General features: G+C 41.6%; 1 protein-coding gene across 13 annotated transcripts in view; it reads left to right on the plus strand.

The window, feature by feature from the left end:
* itpr1b (inositol 1,4,5-trisphosphate receptor, type 1b) overlaps positions 1 to 23439 on the plus strand; it is a 139569-nt gene extending 116130 nt beyond the window's left edge. For all 13 annotated transcript variants that reach the window (XM_090240978.1, XM_090240980.1, XM_036983368.2 and 10 more), the window contains 7 exons: positions 15 to 204; positions 433 to 525; positions 2428 to 2576; positions 3232 to 3397; positions 9693 to 9853; positions 20060 to 20221; positions 21957 to 23439. In XM_090240978.1, coding sequence (XP_090097104.1) covers positions 15 to 204; positions 433 to 525; positions 2428 to 2576; positions 3232 to 3397; positions 9693 to 9853; positions 20060 to 20221; positions 21957 to 22046 — 1011 coding nt within the window. In that variant the 3' untranslated portion in view covers positions 22047 to 23439. The remainder of the gene's footprint in view (positions 1 to 14; positions 205 to 432; positions 526 to 2427; positions 2577 to 3231; positions 3398 to 9692; positions 9854 to 20059; positions 20222 to 21956) is intronic.
* The last annotated feature ends 355 nt before the right edge of the window (positions 23440 to 23794 follow it).

The following is a 23794-nucleotide window of genomic DNA, read 5'->3' on the forward strand; positions in this document are numbered from 1 at the left end:
TGTCTCTCCTGCAGCTCTTTGACCTGGTGTACAGGGAGGAGACGCTGCTGAATGTGATCAAGAGTGTAACCCGTAATGGCCGCTCCATCCTACTGACAGCCGTGCTGGCTCTCATCCTGGTCTACCTCTTCTCCATCGTGGGCTACATCTTCTTCCAGGATGACTTTCTCCTTAACATTGACAGGATACCTAATAAAACACTTGGTAAGGTCAAAGAGCAGGCTATGTCACTATGTCACTTAAAGTTCCCAAACAGAATGGCTTCCTCAGTCTATCCTCCCCACCCTGATAGTCACATTTAAAACTTGCACCAGGTTTCCTGCTGTAAATTAAGTCTGTAAGGCCTAATATGGTCCCTCGTTTGCAATAGACAATGCTGAGCCAAAAAAGGCACAAAAGTTTCTCCTGACCCTATGTTTTCCTGTTTGGCAGAGAGTGGAGCCAGTATGGTGGGAGAGTTCCTATCAGCAGAAGTGTGTCGGAAGGACAGTGGGGAGAACTGCTCCACAGAAGCTGTTGTGGATGGTATGTGCTCAAGAGAAAGGAAAATGTGTGTGCGCGGGCTTCTGCATCCTCACAGACCCCTAAGTCTACCCCCCTCCAGAGGAGAAGCTTCCCATAGTTCCACTGAGCCGTAAATGTGTACGGCCGGGCAGTCATGAGATTAGGACTGGTTTAGGGAGGGGCATGAGTACCCGAATGACATCAAAACTCCATCTTTAACTAGAAATCTTTTTTCTTTTCAAATATTGTAGAACTATTTGTCAAATGTATTTCATAACTCTTGTCAAAGTTAAATGTGTTACATTGAGATAGAGCGGGGTTAACTATCACATTACAACTTATTTATTTAAGATTTTTTAAATATTTAAAATTGAAAAATATAAATGGCAAATATTTGATGGAAAATGCTTCTGATTGGCTTTGGGGGGGTTGTTTCAAGCACATAGCGAGAAGTGGGCACTATCAGCATGGCCGCCAAATGGTGTGAGGTTTCAAAGTATTTTGATCAAACTGATGAAATTTGACCCATGTGCAATGCAAACTATGCAATATCAAGCTCTCCTATCACAGCACAACTAGGGCGGCAGGGGCGGCAGGGTAGCCTAGTGGTTAGAGCGTTGGACTAGTAACCGGAAGGTTGCAAGTTCAAACCCCCGAGCTGACAAGGTACAAATCTGTTGTTCTGCCCCTGAACAGGCAGTTAACCCACTGTTCCTAGGCCGTCATTGTAAATAAGAATTTGTTCTTAACTGACTTGCCTAGTTAAATAAAGGTAAAAAAATATAAAAAATAAAAAACAGCACAACTAGCTCCATGAGATATCATATGCACAAAGAAACATTCAAAGAAGGGGGCCAAGCAGCAGAAATCTCGCATCACTTCTTTTGCCACTACAAAGCGCCGTGATCCCTTACTTAACCTACCTTTTATGTAGTCCTTTTGATTCCTAACATAAGGCTACAAGCAAGCGGCATGGCTGAGGCTACTGCCTTTTTGAAGATTGTGTTCCACGGTGTAATATAAACAGTTGATATTACGGGTTCAATAAATGTATCTTAAATTGCACCTTTTTTTTTCTCAATGAGGACATTTTGCAATTAGGATTTGTTATCTGTAATGGTTATGATAAATTAGGCATTGTTGTGCACAGTTGGCATGTAGATAAATGGCAGGTAGCCTAGCGGTTAGGAGTGCTGGGCCAGTATCCAAAAGGTTGCTATTTTGAATCCCTGAGCCTACTAGGTGAAAAATCTGTCTGTGCCCTTGAGCAAGACACCTAACCCTGGGCTAGGGGAAGCACACAGGGACTTAGGCCATGCCGTGTGCATCTGCTGCTGGAGGACCAGGATCCAGAAGAAGGGGAGAAGAGGTCAGGGGTTAATTGCCTTCAGGCCCAGGGCAGGTTGACGGGTTCGCTCTGAGAGGGCGCAGGGGGCAGCTTGTTGGGATCCAGGCATTCTAACGGACCCTGTAAGACTTCTTTAGAAAAATCTCCCAAATCAAAGACGACCTACATGCTGCCTTAATGTGCTCAGACAACCTTGTATGAACCTTGTCAGGCTCTGGGGATTCTGGGTTAAAACCTCATGGAGGCCACCGCCACCATCACCACCATCCAAATTAATGATGCTTGTCTGGTGACTTGTTGTTTTGTGAGAACAGTTTGGAAGGGTCAGATCGGTATTGTCTGTGGTTCCTGTGCTGGGATGAGACAGGCAGTGGACGTTTCTATTGAGTGAGATGTTTTGTTTGCACAACATTTTCCTAATTGACGAGTTATTGTTTTCTCCTCAAGGCAGAATTAGCTATGAGGTCTTGTATATGAGAAATGTGGATTTGAGTTAGAGGATGTGGATTAAAAGGGTTTGTGGATTTGTTGTGGATATACTATGTGCAATACATGTCCCCGATGTCCCTCTGTAGCTGCCATAGCCACCCAACCGTCGGCAGTAGTGATCGAGGACAAGGAGCGGTCATGTGACTCTCTACTCATGTGTATTGTCACTGTCTTGAGTCACGGCCTAAGGAGTGGAGGTGGTGTGGGGGACGTCCTGCGGAAGCCATCCAAAGAGGTACGCAAATGCCCATGTTGAACACAACACCTAAGGCTGGTACATTTATCTTATAATTGTGTTACTGACAATTATAGACAATAACCGTGAACTAAAAATAATAATTGTCTTATTACATTCATTTTAGAAGTGGGGATTCAACTTTATATTGAAGTGGATATACTAGTTTACCCAATAGCAGTTTTTTATTTTTTACACAAAGTGGGTAAAGTTGGTCATTGTTTTATGAGCAGAATGGCACGGTGGGGGGGAGAAGCTTAATTTCAAAAACTTCCAAGCGGTTAAAAACATTCGTTTTTGAGACAGGGTTGTCACCAAAGCTGTGTTGTATTTGTAGCTTGTTTTCAAAGATGCATTACAAGTTCAAAACATTTTTCAACAAAAATGACAAATATGACAATAACCGTGTCCATTTGCATGACAAGTAATCGTTCCATAATCGTCACAGCCCTAACAACACCAAAACATTTACATGTCCCACAATTCCAGACTTGGGAAGAAACAAATACATTTTAGCTTCATTACAATCTCAATTATTGGGACAACTTTGCTGTAGTCGTGTTTCTTAGCCACAGTCGTCTTTGACAGTTGACTATTTGTAATGTTCAGATGTGTTATCAAACGTTTTTTTTTCTGTCTTCTGTGTCTTTGGTAGGAGCCTCTGTTTGCTGGCAGGGTGATCTATGACCTGCTCTTCTTCTTCCTGGTCATCATCATCGTCCTCAACCTCATCTTCGGAGTCATCATCGACACCTTTGCCGACCTCAGGAGTGAAAAGCAAAAAAAAGAGGAAGTCCTGAAGACGACATGCTTTATCTGCGGTGAGTGGCCCTACCTGGACCTGGCTTGGCTCTTCTGGCCTGTGTCCAATGCTAGTGATCAGTGGGCTGACGCTCGGCCTGAGACTGTCTGCTAAGCTATCATGGTGGTAGCTACCATTTTGAGCTTGGGTTGGAATGACTAGTGTTTGTGGTCTGAAGAGTCGGAAGCAGTGCAATTTCAGAACAAGGTTTGCAGTGCAGCGAGCGTTGGAGGAGGATGAACAGACATTGCAGATGAGTGGTCTCAACCTGCACTTTAAGCCTGTCTGAGGCTGTTAATGTTGCATGCCTCACAGCTGGCCTGTGGCAGAATGGGGGCTGTTTTGCACATCTCAGCAGTGTAAACAACAGAACGCCTTCTCTTCCCAGAACCAGAATGGTTAGTCATGGCTGATGTGTAGGAGTAACTTCCTCCCGTTGCCAATGCAGATTCTTGACCATGTTGGTGTGCTGTGCAATGCAATGGCAATGTACTGGATCACATCGCCATATACAAGCTATTACTGCAGCTTTAGTTACTGTAGCCTATCCATTTTAAAACATTTTCCATTCCATGTTAGATATTGCAAGCATGATTGTAACAGGTTGGTGTTACTATAGGATGATTCCAAGCCATCGGGAGGAGAGCATATATTTTTGTATCTCTTAACAAGCTTTTTACATTTGTATCACAAACCATTTTTTGGGGGAAAATCATTATGAAATTGGGCATCTTAGGCCCTTTTTAGACCTATACATACATGCCTCCTGTAAGACCCTTGTATCTGTGAACGGTACATGATACAGACATAAAACATCTCGGCACATTATACTCCTCATAGTGTTCTATCAAATATGGAGAATGTCTAGATTCTGAAATACAAATTTTCACATTCAATTATTCAACATAAAAAATATTAATATCTCAAAACTACTCTTTTTGATTTAGCTTATTTTTAGACATATTGTTTGTAACAAAATACTCTTCACACAAGTCATATTTCCAGAGTGGTACTTTTATCATATGATTAATTTTATACATAGAAATTGACATTATAGGTCAATAACCAATCACAGCCAAACAATAATTGATCATAACATACAACATAAATTGATCATACCTTCAGAATTAGCAGAGAGCCCACTCTGGAAATGTCATGTACTTGTAGAGTATATTGTTCCAAACAATATGGGCTCTATTTTTGGCTGCCGTTAATCCAGCACAATGGTCAAACGCACACTCATTTGCAATTGACCTGTTAAAGCCGACCCTCTTCTATTTCCCTAGTGCCAGGATTGGTAATTTCCCCGTTTTATATGAGCTCACTTGTTCTGAGGTGTGAGGGTTGGAAATATCTGAGATGTGTCCCTAAAAATGTGTGCCAAAGTGCCAGTTTCAGGCAGCACTGGTGGGGATATTTAAGACCAACGAAAAGCTGGTTTTAGCAGGTAACACGGTTGGTGATGGCATGGCTTTTGACAGCGGAAGCGCAGCCAATCCAGCCGTGATGCACAGTGCCCATAACAACAAGAGTTGTAAACCTCGTATTTAGAAACATACATTAGAAACAACATAGAAACAGTTTCTTTTATTTGATTAAAAACCAAGCATAGCCAAGCATAGGGTTTGGCTCTTGAGACTGCTTTGAAATAAATCTTAATCACCTAAGCTTGATTAAAATATCAAGTTTGGGAGCAGCAAAATATTGAGTGGACTTTTTTTTTTTTTATCTATGTAGGCTATTGTACATTGCATTGCAGTGCTAGTTGTGTCACTAGAGATTCTGGGTTCGAGTCCAGGCTCTGTCGCAGCCGGCCGCGACTGGGAGACCCATCCCCATGGGCGCACAATTGGCCCAGCGTTGTCTGGGTTAGGGGAGGGTTTGGTCAGCAGGGATGTCTTTGTCCCATCGCATACTAGCGACTCCTGTGGTGGGCCAGGCGCAGTGCACACTGACATGGTTGCCAGGTGTTTGGTGTTTCCTCAGACACATTGGTGCGGCTGGCTTCCGGGTTAAGTGGGCATTGTGTCAAGAGGAGGATGCACGGCTCTTGACTTTCGTCGGTACGGGAGTTGCAGCAACGAGACAAGACTGTAACTACCAATTGGATGCCACAAAACTGTGGAGAAAAAGGGGTACAATTTAGTTTTTGTTTTCAATTATTTAAAAAAAATACATTCAGCAAACACTGGATGATTTTGTTTTACTGTTGCTGTTACTCGTTACTGTAGTCTATGCTATTTAATAAACCGTATCAATCCACAATGGACTAGGAAGAGAATATTCCATACCCCAAGCCGAATTGGAGTTGATGACAATGCAAATATCGTCAACAACCTACATAACTTGAGACAACAGCATACAGTATTAAAGGGACATTTAAACCATTTTCAACTTCATATTCATCATCTCCAGCACCACCCCAACATCAACATATGTGACTCACCACCTGGATTCGGTCCTATGTAGCAAAATTTGAAATAGTGTTTTTGTTTTACATTGGATAAAAGCTCTATAGTTTTTATCCAATGTATATCATACACTACAGTTAAGGAACAATGAAAAAGTAATTCTGCTTCAAAAGTTGATAAACTTGTAACCCCACTTTGGCCCTTGAATGTTTTGGTATGCCAACTGGAGAGCTCTTCTTTGTCTACACCCATTCAGCATCTTTCACACCCTCTTAAGCTTTGGCCCCACCCATCTCTTTAAGGATTCACCTGTGAGGCCATGTTCTACACAGAGTGAGTATTGTAGTAAACAACCAAAGATTTCAAGACTAAAAGTGGTAAAAGCAGGAGCGTACAATAAGGAAACTCAAGGTAAAAATACACTATCTAGTACTTGGCCTATTTTCTAAACTGACTTTGGTGCAGGTCATGTTGTTCTTCACTTTACTATCTCTGGTAAACACGCACTATATCAAATACAATGTACGTTTATTTGTCACATGCACAGGATACAGAAGGTATAAACAGAACAGTGAAGTGGTAACTTATATACACAAACGTTTTAGAACACCTACTCATTCAAAGGTTTTTCTTTATTTTTACCATTTTCTACATTGTAGACATCACATTGTAGACAACTATGAAATTAACACGCATGGAATCATGTAGTAACCAAAAAAGTGTTAAACAAATCAATATATATTTTAGATTCTTCAAAGTAGCCACCCTTTGCCTTGATGACAGCTTTGCACACTCTTGCCATTCTCTCAACTTGCTTCATGAGGTAGTCACCTGGACTGCATTTCAATTAACAGGTGTGCCTTGTTAAAAGTTAATTTGTGGAATTTATTTCCTTAATGCATTTGAGCCAACCAGTTGTGTTGTGACAAGGGAGGGGTGGTATAAAGAAGATTGTCTTTTACCAAATAGGGCTAAGTCCATATTATGGCAAGAACAGCTCAAATAAGCAAATAGAACCAACAGTCCATCATTACTTTTAAGGCATGAAGGTCAGTCAATACGGAACATTTCAAGAACTTTGAATGTTTTTGAAAGTGCAGTCGCAAAAACCATCAAGCGGTAGGATGAAACTGGCTCTCATGAAGGCTGCCACAGGAATGGAAGACCCAGAGTTACCTCGGCTGCAGAGGATACGTTCATTAGAGTTAGCAGCCTCATAATATGCAGCCCAAATAAATGCTTCACAGAGTTCAAGTAACAGACACATCTCAATATCAACTGTTCAGACGAGACTGTGAATCAGTCCTTCATGGTCGAATTGCAGCAAAGAAACCACTACTAAAAGACACCAATAAGAAGAAGAGACTTACTTGGGTCAAGAAACACGAGCAATGGACATTAAACCTGTGAAAATGTGTCCTTTGGTCTGGAGTCCAAATGTGAGATTTTTGGTTCCAACCACCGTGTCTTTGTGAGACGCGGTGTGGGTGAACGGATGATCTCTGCATGTGTATTTCCCACCGTAAAGTATGGAGTAGGAGGTGTAATGGTGTGGGGGTGCTTTAATGGTGACACTGTCTGTGATTTATTTAGAATTCAAGGCATACTTAACCAGCATGGCTACCACAGCATTCTGCAGCGATACGCCATCCCATCTGGTTTGGGCTTAGTGGGACTATCATTTGTTTTTCAACAGGACAATGACCCCACACACATCCAGGCTGTGTAAGCGCTATTTTACCAAGAAGGAGAGTGATGGACATCGCTAAACAATGAACCGGCATAATCCCAACTCATACTGCTACCAATACAAACGTATTGTCATACAGTTTCTGTGGTATGAATCTGCAGGTAGCTAAAGCTAACCAACTAGGTTCAATTTTAGCTAGCTAACATTAGGCTACAACTAGCAATGCAAATGGTTTCTGATTCAAACAATATTACTACACCGATCATACACGTAGCGTAACGTTAGCTAGCGAGTCAGCAAGCTAACGTTTGCTAGTTAGCGAACAGTAGGCTTTAACTTGCAATGAAAATGACTTTCTGCCAAAATTAGAAACATATCATTTCTGAAAATGTAGCTGGACTCTTACACGTATACATGGATGAACACTTCACATCAGACGGGAACCATTTAACTTAATTTTGTTTGTAGCTTCATCTTGTTTGCCAGCTTTGTGTCAAGTCACTCCGGTTCACACTGACTGTGACATGTGCATAAAGTAGCCCATCACAACTTTTTCCAACTGATCTGTCAATAGCACCTGCTAAATTCAGGGCATCAATGTTGTTGAGAAAAGTACCAAAACTTTTGTAGTTCTCGATGGCTAACATTATATCTTTCAAGATAGCCGTGGTAGAAAGGATTATCAACACATACTGAGCAGCTAAAGTTATAGACAGAAGCGCGCTACATGGCAGACCAATCCAAAGTCATCTTCCGGCATGTCCAGCCCATCCATTATCTTAGCCAATTCATGGCTTGCAGGAAGGTTCCTGTCTTTTTCCGTGACTAAACCAAATACGCTCGTAATTTAACAATTTTATTTGTATTTACAGACGGAATACAAGTTTGTTATTAAGGCACAAGAAAGTTCACAGGAAGTTCACCGAGGACATTTCTGCAAAGACATTCAAATGCCTCTCCTGTGAAGTAGTGATGTGCGACATACGCCTAGCTTCCTGAAATGGGTCATGTGAAAATGGCGCATTTCTATGTTTTGTAGTAAAAAAAAGATAAAAGAAACGTGTTTCCAATGACATCATCGGTGTGCATCATGTGATTTTAACCAATTATGAGTAGGCATTGCGTACTAATTGCCTACTAATTGGTTGATAATGTCATTGGAAACACTTATCTTCCTCTTATCTTTTTTACTACAAAACATAGAAATGCACCATTTGCACACATGTTGATGTTTGGGTAGTGCTGGGGATGATCAATATGAAGTTACATTTAAAAAAATATATTTTCCTTTAAGCCATGAATTGATTGATTTGGCCAGTGAGTGGCCAAGCCCTCGTCACACCTATCATTTATTTATTCATCAAAACAGAGCCCTTTTGTGCCACCACCAGCTATTGCACTCATAATTCCAGCATTGAAAATGACAAGGATATTTCTGAAACACCCCCAGACCTATAGCACTACTGCCTGCCCTAAAACTGACCGTTGCTTTAGGTTTGTTAAAATCAAACACTGTGTCTTAAAATTAACAAAATCCAAAAGTGTAGTTTGGAGATATTATTATGTTTTAATGTTTATTAAATGAATGTGACAAAAAAAAATCAGAAACGATACATAATGCATAATTTAGGGCACACTATGATGAATATATTGACACTATGCCTTTGTCTGTATCATGTGTGTTTTACAGATCATAGGGTCTTACAGGAGCCATGTATAGGTCTGAAAGGGGCCTCAAATGTACACTTTCATAAGGATTTTCTCCAAGTGGTTTGTGATGCAAATGTAAAAAGCTTTTCAAACATCCTTCCTCCAGATGAAGATCCTATGTGAAAATTGCCAGAACAATCTGAGATACCAAAGATATTTTGAACCACCCATTTAGCAGACGCTTTTATGCAGAAAGCGACCTACAGTCATGTGTGCAAACATTGTATGTATAGGTGGCCCCGTAGGACAAAGGGGAATGTAAAAAAAACTAGCTTATGTGAGACATTGAGAACCTGTTGAGTGCTAAGTCCCTTGGCCTATTCTATTCTCCCTCTGAAATGCATTGTGTTCTTTTCTCCAATGACGCAACTTCCCCGTGCTATTGTTGTGCAGTCAGTCATTCCAACTAAGGTTATGACAATCACCAGACTCATGCAGTAACTGCCATGCATTTGTGTCTGCTTATTTGACCATTTGTTTTTTGTATGTTCCCTCGTGTGCAGGCCTGGAAAGGGACAAGTTTGACAACAAGACAGTGACATTTGAAGAGCACATCAAGGTGGAGCACAACATGTGGCACTACCTGTTCTTCATAGTGCTGGTGAAGGTGAAGGACTCCACAGAGTACACAGGACCAGAGAGCTACGTCGCTGAGATGATCAGGGTACGACTAGACTACTACGCATAGTACCACCCAGCTTATTACGAATTAGATTCTTGATTTTACACATCAAAATAGGCAGGGATGTGGTCATAAATATATCTTGAACAGGGAGTTTGCAGTTCTGCATGACTTCATCAGAGAGGCTCACAAATCTGAGCTTTGATCAAATGTGTCTCCTGCGAATGCAGGTCAGCTCCTATACTAGATAAAGAAAGAAATTTTGGCGTGCAGTTAAATATATCTGTCCCGTGGTGAGAATACATCTAAAAAAAATCTTCAGAAATAGAAAACCACAAGCATCAATACATTGTCGACTTTTTAAAAGTCATCCTCCACCCTGTTTTACCGTGTTACACCCTCTGGTCCATCGATATCGCCCCTGTCTGGTTACTGCCAGGAGGTAGCCTCGTGATAGCTGCTGAACAGTGTGGGAAACCCCTCCCTCCCACAATGTCTGCTGTGTCTCCGATGCCAACCAGGCCTGAGGTTATTGCACTGAAGACCTAATTACCTACTCTTCCAACGGCATGGAGGCATCTCGAACACATACATTGACATTTAGACTGAAGAACTACACGGGAGGTAGTTCATTCCTTGGTGTCTTTAGAATTGTTTAAAAATATGTTGGTGCCCGATGAGTTTTGTTCAAATTCTGTTCTTCAATGTCAGTAGGCTATCCATTGCTTTTTTAGTGATTTCATGGAGAATTATAGCTGTCAAAGGAAAGCCACTTCTTCAACAGTGGTAACTTTCCTGATGCAGTTGTGCTGGTGTTGGCTTCTGACACAGTTTTCAGGCACTATTTGGCCCAGTTCTGTCTCTCGGTTTGAGGTGTGCTGCGAGGTCTTATGAGGAGTCATCTGATTTGGGATTAACTAACCCCCTCTTAGCCTTGGACCCTACTGAGCCAAACAGAGCTTGTCGGGGACACATTGTGGTCCAAAGGAGGATTTAAAGTGACCTCTGCTTGAGAGAGGGCACATGGTGTGTTAGAATCCACTGACCCGTCAACTCGAACAGTCAACCACAACTGGGCTCATGCAACATGTTTGATCATGTGGGGCCTCCTGCTCTGGATTGGGAGCTAAATTAGGTGTCTGCAGCACGGCTCTCTGCAGAGCTCAGACATGGTAATTTACTGCAAGAAGCTGAGTTTAGAGAATTCACAGCTTAGATGTTAGCTCTCCAGCATCAGGAGGTTCATACAGGTCTGCATGCAGGCTTTGGGCTATCAATGGATCAACACTTTTACCAAGAACTAAGTTAATAGCTTGTATGTGTGTACAGTATATGTGTGGGTATGCAGTTAATGTCGGAGGTTTACATACGCCTTAGTCAAATACATTTAAACTCAGTTTTTCACAATTCCTGACATTTAATCTTAGTAAAATGTCCCTGTCTTAGGTCAGTTAGGATCACCACTTTCTTTTAAGAATTTGAAATGTCAGCATAATAGTAGAGAGAATTATTTATTTCAGCTTTTATTTCTTCACATTCCCAGTGGGTCAGAAGTTTACATACACTCAATTAATATTTGGTAGCATTGCCTTTAAATTGTTTAACCTGGGTCAAATGTTTCGGGTAGCCTTCCACAAGCTTCCCACTCCATTCCTCCTGACAGAGCTGGTGTAACTGAGTCAGGTTTGTAGGTCTCCTTGCTCGCACACGCTTTTTCAGTTCTGCCCACACATTTTCTATAGGATTGAGGTCAGGGATTTGTGATGGCCACTCAAATACCTTGACTTTGTTGTCCTTAAGCCATTTTTCCACAACTGTGGAAGTATGCTTGGGGTCATTGTCCAATTGGAAGACCCATTTGTGACCTAACTTTAACTTCCTGACTGATCTCTTGAGATGTTGCTTCAATATATCCACGTAATTTTCTGTCCTTATGAATCATTCTATTTTGTGAAATGCACCAGGCCCTCCTGCAGCAAAGCACCCCCACAACATGCTGCCACCCCTATGCTTCACGGTTGGGATGGTGTTCTTCGGCTTGCAAGCCTCCCCCTTTTTCCAACAAACATAACGATGGCCATTATGGCCAAACAATTCTATTTTTGTTTCATCAGACCAGAGACATTTCTCCAAAAAGTACGATCTTTGTCCACATGTGCAGTAGCAAAACCGTAGTGTGGCTTTTTTTATGGCGGTTTTGGAGCAGTGGCTTCTTCCTTGCTGAGCAGTCTTTCAGGTTATGTCGATATAGGACTTGTTTTACTGTGGATATCGATACTTTTGTACCTGTTTCCTCCAGCATCTTCACAAGGTCCTTTGCTGTTATTCTGGAATTGATTTGCACTTTTCACATCAAAGTACGTTCATCTCTAGGAGACAGAATGTGTTTCCTTCCTGAGCGGTATGACAGCTGTGTGGCCCCATGGTGTTTATACTTGCGTACTATTGTTTGTACAGATGAATGTGGTACCTTCAGGCGTTTGGAAATTGCTCATAAGAATGAACCAGACTTGTGGAAAAAAATCTGAGGTCTTGGCTGATTTCTTTTGATTTTCCCATGATGTCAAGCAAAGAGGCACTGAGTTTGAAGGTAGGCCTTGAAATGCATCCACAGGTACACCAATTGACTCAAATTATGTCAATTAGCCTATCAGAAGCTTCTAAAGCCATGACATAATTTTTTGGAATTCTTCAAGCTGTTTAAAGCCACAGTCAACTTAAAGCCACAGTCAAATTGTGATACAGTGAATTATAAGTGAAATAATCTGTCTGTAAACAATTGTTGGAAAAATGACTTGTGTCATGCCTAACCAACTTGTGGATGTCCTAACCAACTTGCCAAAGCTATAACTTTAGTTTTTTTGTTGTTGAATTGTACCCCTTTTTTTCCCCAATTTCGTGGTATCCAATTGTTTAGTAGCTACTATCTTATCTCATCGCTACAACTCCGGTTGACGAAGGTTGAAAGTCATGCGTCCTCCGATACACAACCCAACCAAGCCGCACTGCTTCTTAACACAGCGCGCATCCAACCCGGAAGCCAGCCGCACCAATGTGTCGGAGGAAACACCGACACACCGGCACCTGGCAACCTTGGTTAGCATGCACTGCGCCCGGCCCGCCACAAGAGTCGCTGGTGCGCGATGAGTCAAGGATATCCCTACCGGCCAAGCCCTCCCTAGCCCGGACGACGCTGGGCCAATTGAGCGTTGCCCCACGGACCTCCCGGTCACGGCCTGTTGCGACAGAGCCTGGGCGCGAACCCAGAGTCTCTGGTCACACAGCTGGCGCTGCAGTAGAACGCCCTTAACCACTACGCCACCCGGGAGGCCCAAGCTATAGTTTGTTAACAAGAAATTTGTGCAGTGGTTGAAAAACAAGTTTTAGAGGGCCTCCCGGGTGGCGCAGTGGTTAAGGGCGCTGTACTACAGCGCCAGCTGTGCCATCAGAGTCCCTGGGTTCGCGCCCAGGCTCTGTCATAACCGGCTGCGACCGGGAGGTCCGTGGGGCGACGCACAATTGGCCTAGCGTCGCCCGGGTTAGGGAGGGCTTGGTCGGTAGGGGTGTCCTTGTCTCAGCGACTCCTGTGGCGGGCTGGGCGCAGTGTGCGCTAACCAAGGTGGCCAGGTGCACGGTGTTTCCTCCGGCTCATTGGTGCGGCTGGCTTCCGGGTTGGATGCGTGCTGTGTTAAGAAGCAGTGCGGCTTGGTTGGGTTGTGTATCAGAGGACACATGACTTTCAACCTTCGTCTCTCCCGATCCCGTACGGGAGTTGTAGCGATGAGACAAGATAGTAGCTACTACAACAATTGGATACCACGAAATTGGGGAGAAAAAGGGGTAAAAAAATTCACAAAAAAAAAAAAAAAGTTTTAATGACCTAAATGTATGTAAACTTCCGACTTCAACTGTATGTATGTGTGTCTATGTGTATATATGCTGAATGAAAGCAAATTATTTTTGTCCATTAAAATAACATAAAATTGATCAGAAATACAGTGTAGACATTGTTAATGTTGTAGCTGGAAACGGCTGATTTTTAATGGAATATCTACATAGGCGTCAGAGGCCCATTATCAGCAACCATCACTCCTGTGTTCCAATGGCACGGTGTGTTAGCTAATCCAAGTTTATAATTTTAAAATGCTAATTGATCATTATTAAACCCTTTTGCAATTATGTTAGCACAGCTGAAAACTGTTGTCTGGATTAAAGAAGCAATAAAACTGGCCTTCTTTAGACTAGTTGAGTATCTGGAGCATCAGCATTTTTGGGTTCGATTACAGGCTCAAAATGGCCAGAAACAAAGACCTTTCTTCCGAAACTCGTCAGTCTATTTTTGTTATGAGAATTGAAGGCTATTACATGCGAGAAATTGCCAAGAAACTGAAGATCTTGTACAACGCTGTGTACTACTCGCTTCACAGAACAGCGCAAACTGTCTCTAACCAGAATAGAAAGAGGGGAGGGAGGCCACGGTGCCCAACTAAGCAAGAGGTCAAGTGCATTAGAGTGTCTAGTTTGGGAAACAAATGTCTCATGAGTCCTCAACTGGCAGCTTAATTAAATACTACCTGCAAAACACCAGTCTCAACGTCAACAGTGAAGAGGAGACTCCAGGATGCTGGCCTTCTAGGCTGGTGTTTTGTGGGTACTATTTAATGAAGCTGCCAGTTTAGGACTTGTGAGGCGTCTATTACAGCCTTATTCTAAAATTGATCCTCATCAATCTTCACACAATATCTCACAATGACGAAGCGAAAACAGGTTTTTTGACATTTTTGCACATTTATAAAAAATATATTTAAAAAATGCTTTTTTAAAGTATTCAGACCCTTTGCTATGAGACTCGAAATTGAGCTCAGGCGCATCCTGTTTCCATTGATCATCCTTGAGATGTTTCTACAACTTGATTGGAGTCCAGCTGTGGTAAATTCAATTGATTGGACGTGATTTGGAACGGCACACACAGGTCTATATAAGGTCCCACAGTTGACAGTGCATGTCAGAGCAAAATCCAAGCAATCAGGTCTAAGGAATTGTCCGTAGAGCTCAGAGACATCGATTAAAGCTTTGAGTCTTCTTGGGTATGACACTACAAGCTTGGCACAACTGTATTAGTGTAGTTTCTCCTATTCTCCTCTGCACATCCTCTCAAGCTCTGTCTGGTTTGATGGGAAGCATCGCTGCACAGCTATTTTCAGGTCTCTCCGGAGATGTTCGATCGGGTTAAAGTCTGGGGTCTGGCTGAGCCACTCAAGGACATTCAGAGACTTGTCCCGAAGCCACTCCTGCGTTGCCTTGGCTGTGTGCTTAGGGTCGTTGTCCTGTTGGAAGGTGAACCTTCGCCCCAGTCAGGTCCTGAGCGCTCTCAAGCAGGTTTTCATCAATCTCTTTGTACTTTGCTCTTTTCGTCTTTCCCTTGATCCTGACTAGTCTCCCAGTCCCTGTCACTGAAAAACATCGCCACAGTATGCTGCTGCTACCACCACCATGTCAGGTTTCCTCCAGACATGACGCTTGGCATTCAGGCCAAAGAGTTCAATCTTGGTTTCATCAGAACAGAGAATCTTGTTTCTCATGGTCTGAGAGTCCTTTTGGTGACTTTTGGCAAATACCAAGCGAGCTGTCATGTGTCTTTTAACTGAGATGTGGCTTCTGTCTGGAAATTGGCCGGATTGGTGGAGTGCTGCAGAGATGGTTGTCCTCCTGGAAGGTTCTCCCATCTCCACAGAGGACCTCTGGAGTTCTGTCAGAGTGACCATCGGGTTCTTGGTCACCTCCCAGACCAAGGCCCTTCTTCCCCAATTGCTCAGTTTGGCCGGGCGACCAGGTTTAGGAAGAGTCTTGTTGATTCCAAACTTTTTCCATTTTAAAAATGATGGAGGTCACTATGTTCTTGGGGACCTTCAGTGCTGCAGAAATGGTTTGGTACCCTTCTCCAGATCTGTGCCTCGACACAATCCTGTCTTGGAGCTCTATGGACAATTCCTTCCACCTCATGGCTTGGTTTATGCTCTGACATGCACTGTCAACTGTGGGACTTATATAGACAGGTGTGTGCCTTTACAAATCATACAGAATCAGTTGAATTTACCACAGGTGGACTCATATCAAGTTGTAGAAACATCTCAAGAATGATCAATGGAAACAGGATGCACCTTAGCTCATTTTCGAGTCTCATAGCAAAGGGTCTAAATACTTATGTAAATGTGATATTTCGTTTTTTTTTATTTGACATGAATTGGCAAAGAAATCTAAAAACCTGTTTTTGCTTTCTCATTATTCGGTATTGTATGTAGATTGATGAGACAAAACAAACAATTTAGTACATTTTAGAATAAGGCTGTAACATAAGAAAATGTGGAAAAAGTCAAGGGGTCTGAATACTTTCTGAATGCATTGCATGTAAAATGTATATGCAAAATGTGTGTGTATGTTCGGAAGAAAGCTGTAACAAAGGAAAGTTATTTTTGACCACCGAAGAGGGGGATGGATTAATAAAAAAATGTAAATGTTTGAGTGGAGGAATCGGTCACATTAGTTATCCTCTTATGATGTCACAACTCAACACAGGAGATCTTTCTTCTTCATTTGACATGGTAGGGGAAAAGGCTCCCTATGTTGGTGTAATAGGCTTAATACGGTATAATAGTTCTATTGATGCATTTCCCCCTTCTTTCTCCCCTGGTTACCCTGACAAGCATGACAGTGTCTCATGATGATGCTGTCTGAAGTGGTGAAGACACCTCATATGCACAGAGGGGATTTAAGAGATCAGGGGGTGTAGATAGAAGTCAGACAAGTCTGACAATGACTGGGACTGACGTCAATTGCAGAAAGCCTTGGCTGAAGTGTCGGGTTGAAGGCTTACATTTATATTGCTTGACTTGGGTACGCCAGAATCTGTTGCCCTCATTATTATTGCGGCCCATGCTCGCTGCTCCGAGATGCATCCACATCGTGATTTGAACTTTGAATCGCATTGATAAGAGAACGCTTTAGAGGCATTTCAGAAGAAGGGGAGTGAGAAGGAGTTTTCCCATTGTGTTTTGCACATTGTTTCTATTTGTTTGTTTGGTCTATTTTGAAATGTGATCTGTTTCTTTAATTTGTGTGGAAGAGTAGTAGATGTGGTGGGTTGTCAGTATGTCAGGTGGCCTGTGGCTTGCCTGTGACGTTTCTGTTGCTGTCAAAACCACACAGCATCCTGTTTCTCTGTCATGGCCCTTGTGGTTTTAATAATGGAAAATGAATTTCTGTCATTTCCATTGAGCTACTGTGAAGATTAATTTAATGTCAGCGGTGACATCGGTCTGAGACTTACTGGAAGTGTTTTCACTTGTAAACACTGAGAAAGGAAAAGGGGTTTTGGGGGGCTGGGCTGTCAAACTGACTCTTGACACAGACAGCAAAGGGCAGGATGATCAATCTTGCCGTACTGCACGCCTCTGCCCGTTTCTCATCCAAGTTAAGCCTGGCACTTTGATTAAAAAATGATTTCAGACAAATAATGTTGACACGATTTTACTTATGTCATTATGTCTGAGCTATACATTTTTTTTCTTGAAGGATTTGTTTCCACGTACAGCAGTACACTAGCAGAGCAATCTAGTATACTGTGTCGGTGCATTTCTAGTCTATTATAGTAGGTAGATGTCCAAATGATCACATGTGGGAAAGCAGCATTGTGCTGCGAGGGGGGTGTGGGGTTGAGCTTGCACACAGCTCTTCTTTCCTCATCTCAGAATGAGTCTCTGTGTGATTCCCCTGTCCTGCTGTTTGTCTGACCTAGGACTAGCCTGTGGCCCATGCAGCCGCCACTCTCGCCCCCGCATCTCAGACTACACCACTGAAACCCAGGGACTTTTCCAGCCATGCAGCTGTGCTCACAACCAGCGACAGTGCAGGTGCTACCCAGCACGCTCCTGTTCAAGCACACAATCTACTGTTCGGTCTGAAGTTAAGCTAACTGTAATGCTATTTTGTAGGGTCTGGGAGTGCACATGCATGTACATGTAGCTAAAGGAGTGACTATTTTTTTAATGGTGTGCATCTACCAACGTGTGTTTTTGTTGATGGGACTTCCAGAGAGACCTATTCACACAGCCTCCGTTTGTTTGAGGGCAGGTTCAAACGGTGCACAATAACATTGGTATGTAGTGGCCAAGTGCTGGAGGAGATGGAGGGGTGACAGAATGTGCTCAGAGTGGCCCTTTGCTGCTCGCCTGGATGAACGCAGCGACCCTTTCACTGGCTCAAGGCTCTGAAGTGACTGGCCGTCACACTTACTGTGTTCTCCACGCGTACACGTTTGTGCACTAGGTGCGCTGGGCATGCCTTTTACAGTATGTTTTCCCTTTTCTATTTTTAGAAGCCATCAGTTTAGTCATGCGATTCCACTCGGGTAGAGCAGATTAGCATAAGAAATTAATTGAGAGGTATTGACTGATTGATAGCTGTGGTGTTTTGATGTGTACTGTAGGCTACACACCAAGGAGATGCGTGGAAACTTTTTACAAATGAGGAAAGAGGCAAAGAGTTGTTACAAATCACTGTGGATGACTTGAGACGTTTTTCTTACCTCAACTATTTAGATGTGAAACTAATCAGTGGTGGCATTTGGAAAATTCAAGCAATTCTCATTTTGTCACTTTAGGTGTGTGTTGTGTTAAACTCCACATTGCCACCGAAGAGGAAGTTTGCATGCAACAATATACCACATTAATGAAATGGGGAACTCAGCCTTATATTGCTAGTCAAGTCTGAGTAAATGTTCCTCTATTCGGCCCTCACACATCCAACCTGACTGTGTTATTGTATAATTAGATCATCATTTTTTTAAAGGAAGTTGTCTCGGTAAGTTTGAACTCCCTGGTATGGAAAGTCCCCAACATTAATTATATTACATTTTATTATAGGCTTGATAAGTGCACAAAGACAGACAGACAGACAGACAGACAGACAGACAGACAGACAGACAAAGAGGGATTGAGAGAAACACAAGTCAAAGAGGCATCTGTTTGCCAAGGGGAGCCGTAGCTAGCTAATATATTTGATGTCATTCTGACTTACCCTAATGTGTAAGGCTTTGTCAAAGAAAATCAAAGGGTGTTAGCATGTTATTGGTGAAATTTGATGAAATAAGTGTTCACCAGAAATGTAATTACACTGAACAAAAATATGAATGCAAGGTGTTGGTCCCATGTTTCATGAGCTGAAATGATCCCACAAATTTTCCATAGGCACAAAAAGCTCATTTCTCGTCAATTTTTTACAAATTTGGTTACATACCTGTTAGTGTGCAGTTCTCCTTTGTAAACATAATCCATCCACCTGACAGGTGTGGCAGATCAACAAGCTGTTTCAACAGCATTATCATTACACAGGTGCCCCTTGTGCTGGGGACAATAAAAGGCCACTCTAAAATGTCCAACACAATGCCACAGATTTTAGGGAGCATGCAATTGGCATGCTGACTGCAGGAATGTCCACCAGAGCTGTTGCCAGAGAATTGAATGTTAATTTCTCTACAATAAGCCGCCTCCAATGTCATTTTAGATCATTTGGCAGTACGTCCAACCGGCCTCACAAATGCAGACCACGCTGCATGGCGTCATGTGGGCGAGCAACTTTGTGAACAGAGTGGTGGCGGTGGGGTTCGGTACGGGCAGGCATACAGACAACGGACACAATTGCATTTTATCGATGGGTATTTGAGTGCATAGAAATACCGTGACAATATCCTGAGGCCTAATGTGAGGTCAATTTTTTAAAGGTATATGTGAACAACAGATGCACATCTGTATTCCCAGTCTTGTGAAATCCATAGACTATTGTCTAATGCATTTATTCCAATTGACTGATTTCCTCATATGAACTGTAACTCAGTAAAATCTTTGAAATTGTTGCATGTTGTGTTTTATATTTTTGTTCGGCATACCTTAAATTCATGACAAAATGTGATGAAAATATACCTTTTTTCCCTGAGCAAACAAATTGTAAAGAGATTTGGTTGATGTTTAAATGATAGGTTATTTGATCAATTCTGGGCAGTACATTAAATATATGCTAACACTTTACAATGTTTACTTTTTCAAAGTGTATGGAAGTGTTACGAAAGTGTTACCAAATATGCTCTATATGTTATTTTATAATCATGATTAGAGACCAGAATTTAAGTGTATTGTGCTCCAACAAATGTTCTAGTCATGCTTAAATAACATCTCTTCTCCCTCTGGTCACCAGGAGCACAACCTTGACTGGTTTCCACGGATGCGGGCCATGTCTCTGGTCTGTAGCGATGCGGACGGGGAGCAAAATGAAATCAGGAGCCTACAGGAGAAACTGGAGTCTACCATGAAGCTAGTCTCCAACCTCTCTGGACAACTGACTGAGCTCAAAGAGCAGGTGAGTCGACCCTTTTGCCTGTGACTAGATGGTGGTCTGTATAGATATTGCGATGAAAATATTACATTATTTCGATATTTTTCCATGTCATTTGTGTAGCTTTGATCTGTTTGATAGCAACTCTTTGCCTTGTAGGTGTAGAGCTTACTAAAATCAGAAGGCAATGACTCATAGTTCACAATGCTGCAGCTCATGTGGCCTTCAACCTGATCTGATTTACGTCATTAAGCAAGGATTAGTTCCACAATGACTTAGCTCACACTGTATTGTGGGCATCCTAGTCAGAGCTAGAGCTTCTTTAAATGCAGTAATTATATTTATGTACATTAATCTGGTAGACTTTATATGCCCATGGTCAGATTACAGTAAATTGGCAAGATGATAATGATGATCTTAAAACCTTTTATTTCCTATTAACATATCAACAATATTATTATAATGACAATGATCATAATGGCAATGACTATCATTTAATTATACAACCTTTATTAGTTGTGTTCGGTTCAAGAAAATGTTACTGGTCATAAATCATTTCATCAAACTCTGCATACTGTTCCTTGTAAACAAAGTAGTATTTTGGTCTATCAATAAAATTAGACGTGTCTATGAGGAAGTGGGTGTTATCTAGACACTGACCCAGACAGAAGGAAATGGTTGTTGTATGGCTAAAAGGTTTGGATGAGGGCACAAAAACCCTTTTCTCTTGATTATTCATTACTAAATATCTCCATAAATACATGTTCGGATCTGAATTGGTTGATGTCTACTTGGCTTTTGCACGTTTTTTTTCACACGTACACAAACATGGACCAAAATATGAAAATTAACTTTTGGAGTTTTTTTTTTTTACATTGGACTGTTTCAGTCTTATTTTCCCAGAAGTTGCCTTCAGTGCCTCCTGTCCCCTCCCTTGCCTGTAAGAGTCTTAAGCATGCTCCATGGCACTCAAAAGTGGCACAAACAAGAAAATGGTTTCAAAAGCAACTGGCCCAGACAAGAGCTCCATCTGTTACATAATTCCAACGAAAATTGATTTAATTAGTTTGCTGTGGCACAAATAAAGAGTCACATTCTACTGTAACTGAGTTTAACCAGTGGCCACCCCCACAGCACTCTCACAAACTTTAATGCTGCTCTTTCTAGCACTTCCCAACGTCTAATAATTCATTCCTTTTATAACGCTCATCTCATGACCAACAGCGTTTGTGAGGGTAATTTGTATGGCCTTTGCCATTGTATGTTTGCAATATTAAGATTGCAAAATCTTTTTTTAGGACACTTGTTTTGTTTTAATACTTCAGTTTATTTCAAACGGATGTTGTCCCTAGTGCCATGAAAGCCAACATCTTGCATTATTACTCATGAGCCTGACTTGAATGTAAAAATGTATTTTACTGGGGTTTCACTGCTGGTTGTTTGCTTACTGTGGTGTACATGTTGTTAGACAAGATGACGTTCTAAAAGGGTAGAAGGATACGTTTCAGATGAAACACTGAAACCCTCCCGTTAAACCCAAAAGCTTTCACTTCGTTGCTGTGCAGCGTTTGCAGGCACGGACAGTTTTTTTTAAACTTTATCTGAAAAAAGAAACTTAGCATCAGCTTATTTGGAGGCTACTGTCAGACACCGACAACCTTTAACCCGACAGTAGATGTGACAGAGCAGCGGAGGTACAGATACAGAAAATTGGAGTTGAGCCAATAACCCAGCTCCTGTCCCGTGTGTTGTCCTCTAGATGACAGAGCAAAGGAAGCAGAAACAGAGAATTGGACTGTTGGGCCATCCTCAGCATCCTCAACACGCCAACCCCCAGCAACCTGCGTGAGGCTGAGGATGCCCCCAACCTAGCCACAAGACCCAGGAAGACCCACTTCTACTCCTGCTTTGTGTTTGCATAGAGAACCGAGTGCAGAATCTTCACTTAGTGGTCACTCCTGCCTTCATACTGTAGCTACCGAGAGTGTGAGTGCGAAGCGTAACAGTAGGGAACACACTGACATAGCTAGTCATATAATTGTGATGTGTAGGTTAGCCCACAAAGGTATAACTCAAACAAGAACACTCACCACACCCAGACACACCATCTTTTTCCCAGGCCATTTGGGATTGGTGCCAAATGTTTTCTATGTAGAAAGTGAATTCTCATTACATGGCCTTTACTGGGTGAACTTGAAATACAGCAGCGCTGTACCGGACACAGGAATAGGTAGTCCAACGTGAAGATGACACTGAGAGACATGGAAAGAAACATCTTTTTGTTAATACTACTGGTATAGCAAGCAGTATTTAATGTCTTATTTTTGTATTTTGTGCAATATCACTACTTAAATATGCAACCACCTCCTTGGTGTATGAATTTAAGTTGTTCTTTAAGTCATGCCTTATTTAATAGGGACAGAAAACATTGTCAAATGGGAGCTTTATTTTTTAGTATTTTGCTTCAAATTAAATAGGGACCTGTTGTTAGGCTTCACATATGGAAATTATTCCATGTAGAATAGCAGTTGGCTGGACAGATCAAGTTACATGCATTGTTCTGGGCTTTCTGATTTTACTTGTTATATTTCTTTCAGAATGTTTCATAAAAAGTATTTAATACGCTTAATAGAGATATAGTATTGTCTGAGAGCAAGTATAGGTCTTGTTTTCAGCTTCCTTTCTGCAAATAAGAATGTGTCCTACCTTGTTGTACTATTTTATGATATTTGCTTTCTTATTTAACTGGGATAGTGGGAGGTGTTAGGACATTTCATCCAAACAAATGTAATATGTTCAAATATGACCAAGCTGTCATGATTTGTTAATCTTTCCACATTTTATTGCACTAAATATTATTAGCATCTATCGTCCAGGTTTGTCATGTTTTAATTCTACACCTATCATGTGTGCCATTTGTCCCTTTAAGACGTATATTTGGCTACTGATTTACTACTTGTGACAGTCATTGTGTTTTTCATTGTTTTATCGTTCAGCACATCTGTTGAGTTCTCAATTCTGCTGTTTAAAACTTCTTTCAAGTAATTTCTTTTTTTTTTTTTACATTGTCGCTTAAGCCATTGTTGTTGTATAGGGACCTACGTTTTCAGAAAGGTAATATGGAATTTAAAGCGGTGTTACTGGAAATTAATGTTCAAAGGACTAATTTAAAATAGTTAAGTACTGTCAGAATTGTAAAATAATGTAGAATTATTTAATAAAATATACAGTATGTAATTCTCCTTTATATCCACCATTGAATCTTGTCACTACACAGTAGGCTAATGGGCTACTATATAGGAAACGTTGTGGTTGAGATAAATCACAGATGCTGCCTAAGTCTGCTTTTAATTCATGAGGCCTATAGGCATTCTATACATTTTACAGTGACTCAATTCTGTATAGGCAGTGTACTCTGTTTAACCTCAAGGTGCAGTGTAATGGGTTTATTTGCATGGTTAGTTTTTATCTGTGGGTGGAACTACTTTGAAATGTTCTAGACAACTAGCAAGTCAGCTTTGTAGTTAGCAGAGAGCCCAACGGCCTTCAATTTTTTCACAATTTATTTTATTTTTAAGATGAATATTGTGGATCTCA

This window comes from Oncorhynchus mykiss, chromosome 7 (assembly GCF_057628025.1).
Source record: "Oncorhynchus mykiss isolate SJ-2025 chromosome 7, ASM5762802v1, whole genome shotgun sequence".
NCBI lineage: Eukaryota > Metazoa > Chordata > Actinopteri > Salmoniformes > Salmonidae > Oncorhynchus > Oncorhynchus mykiss.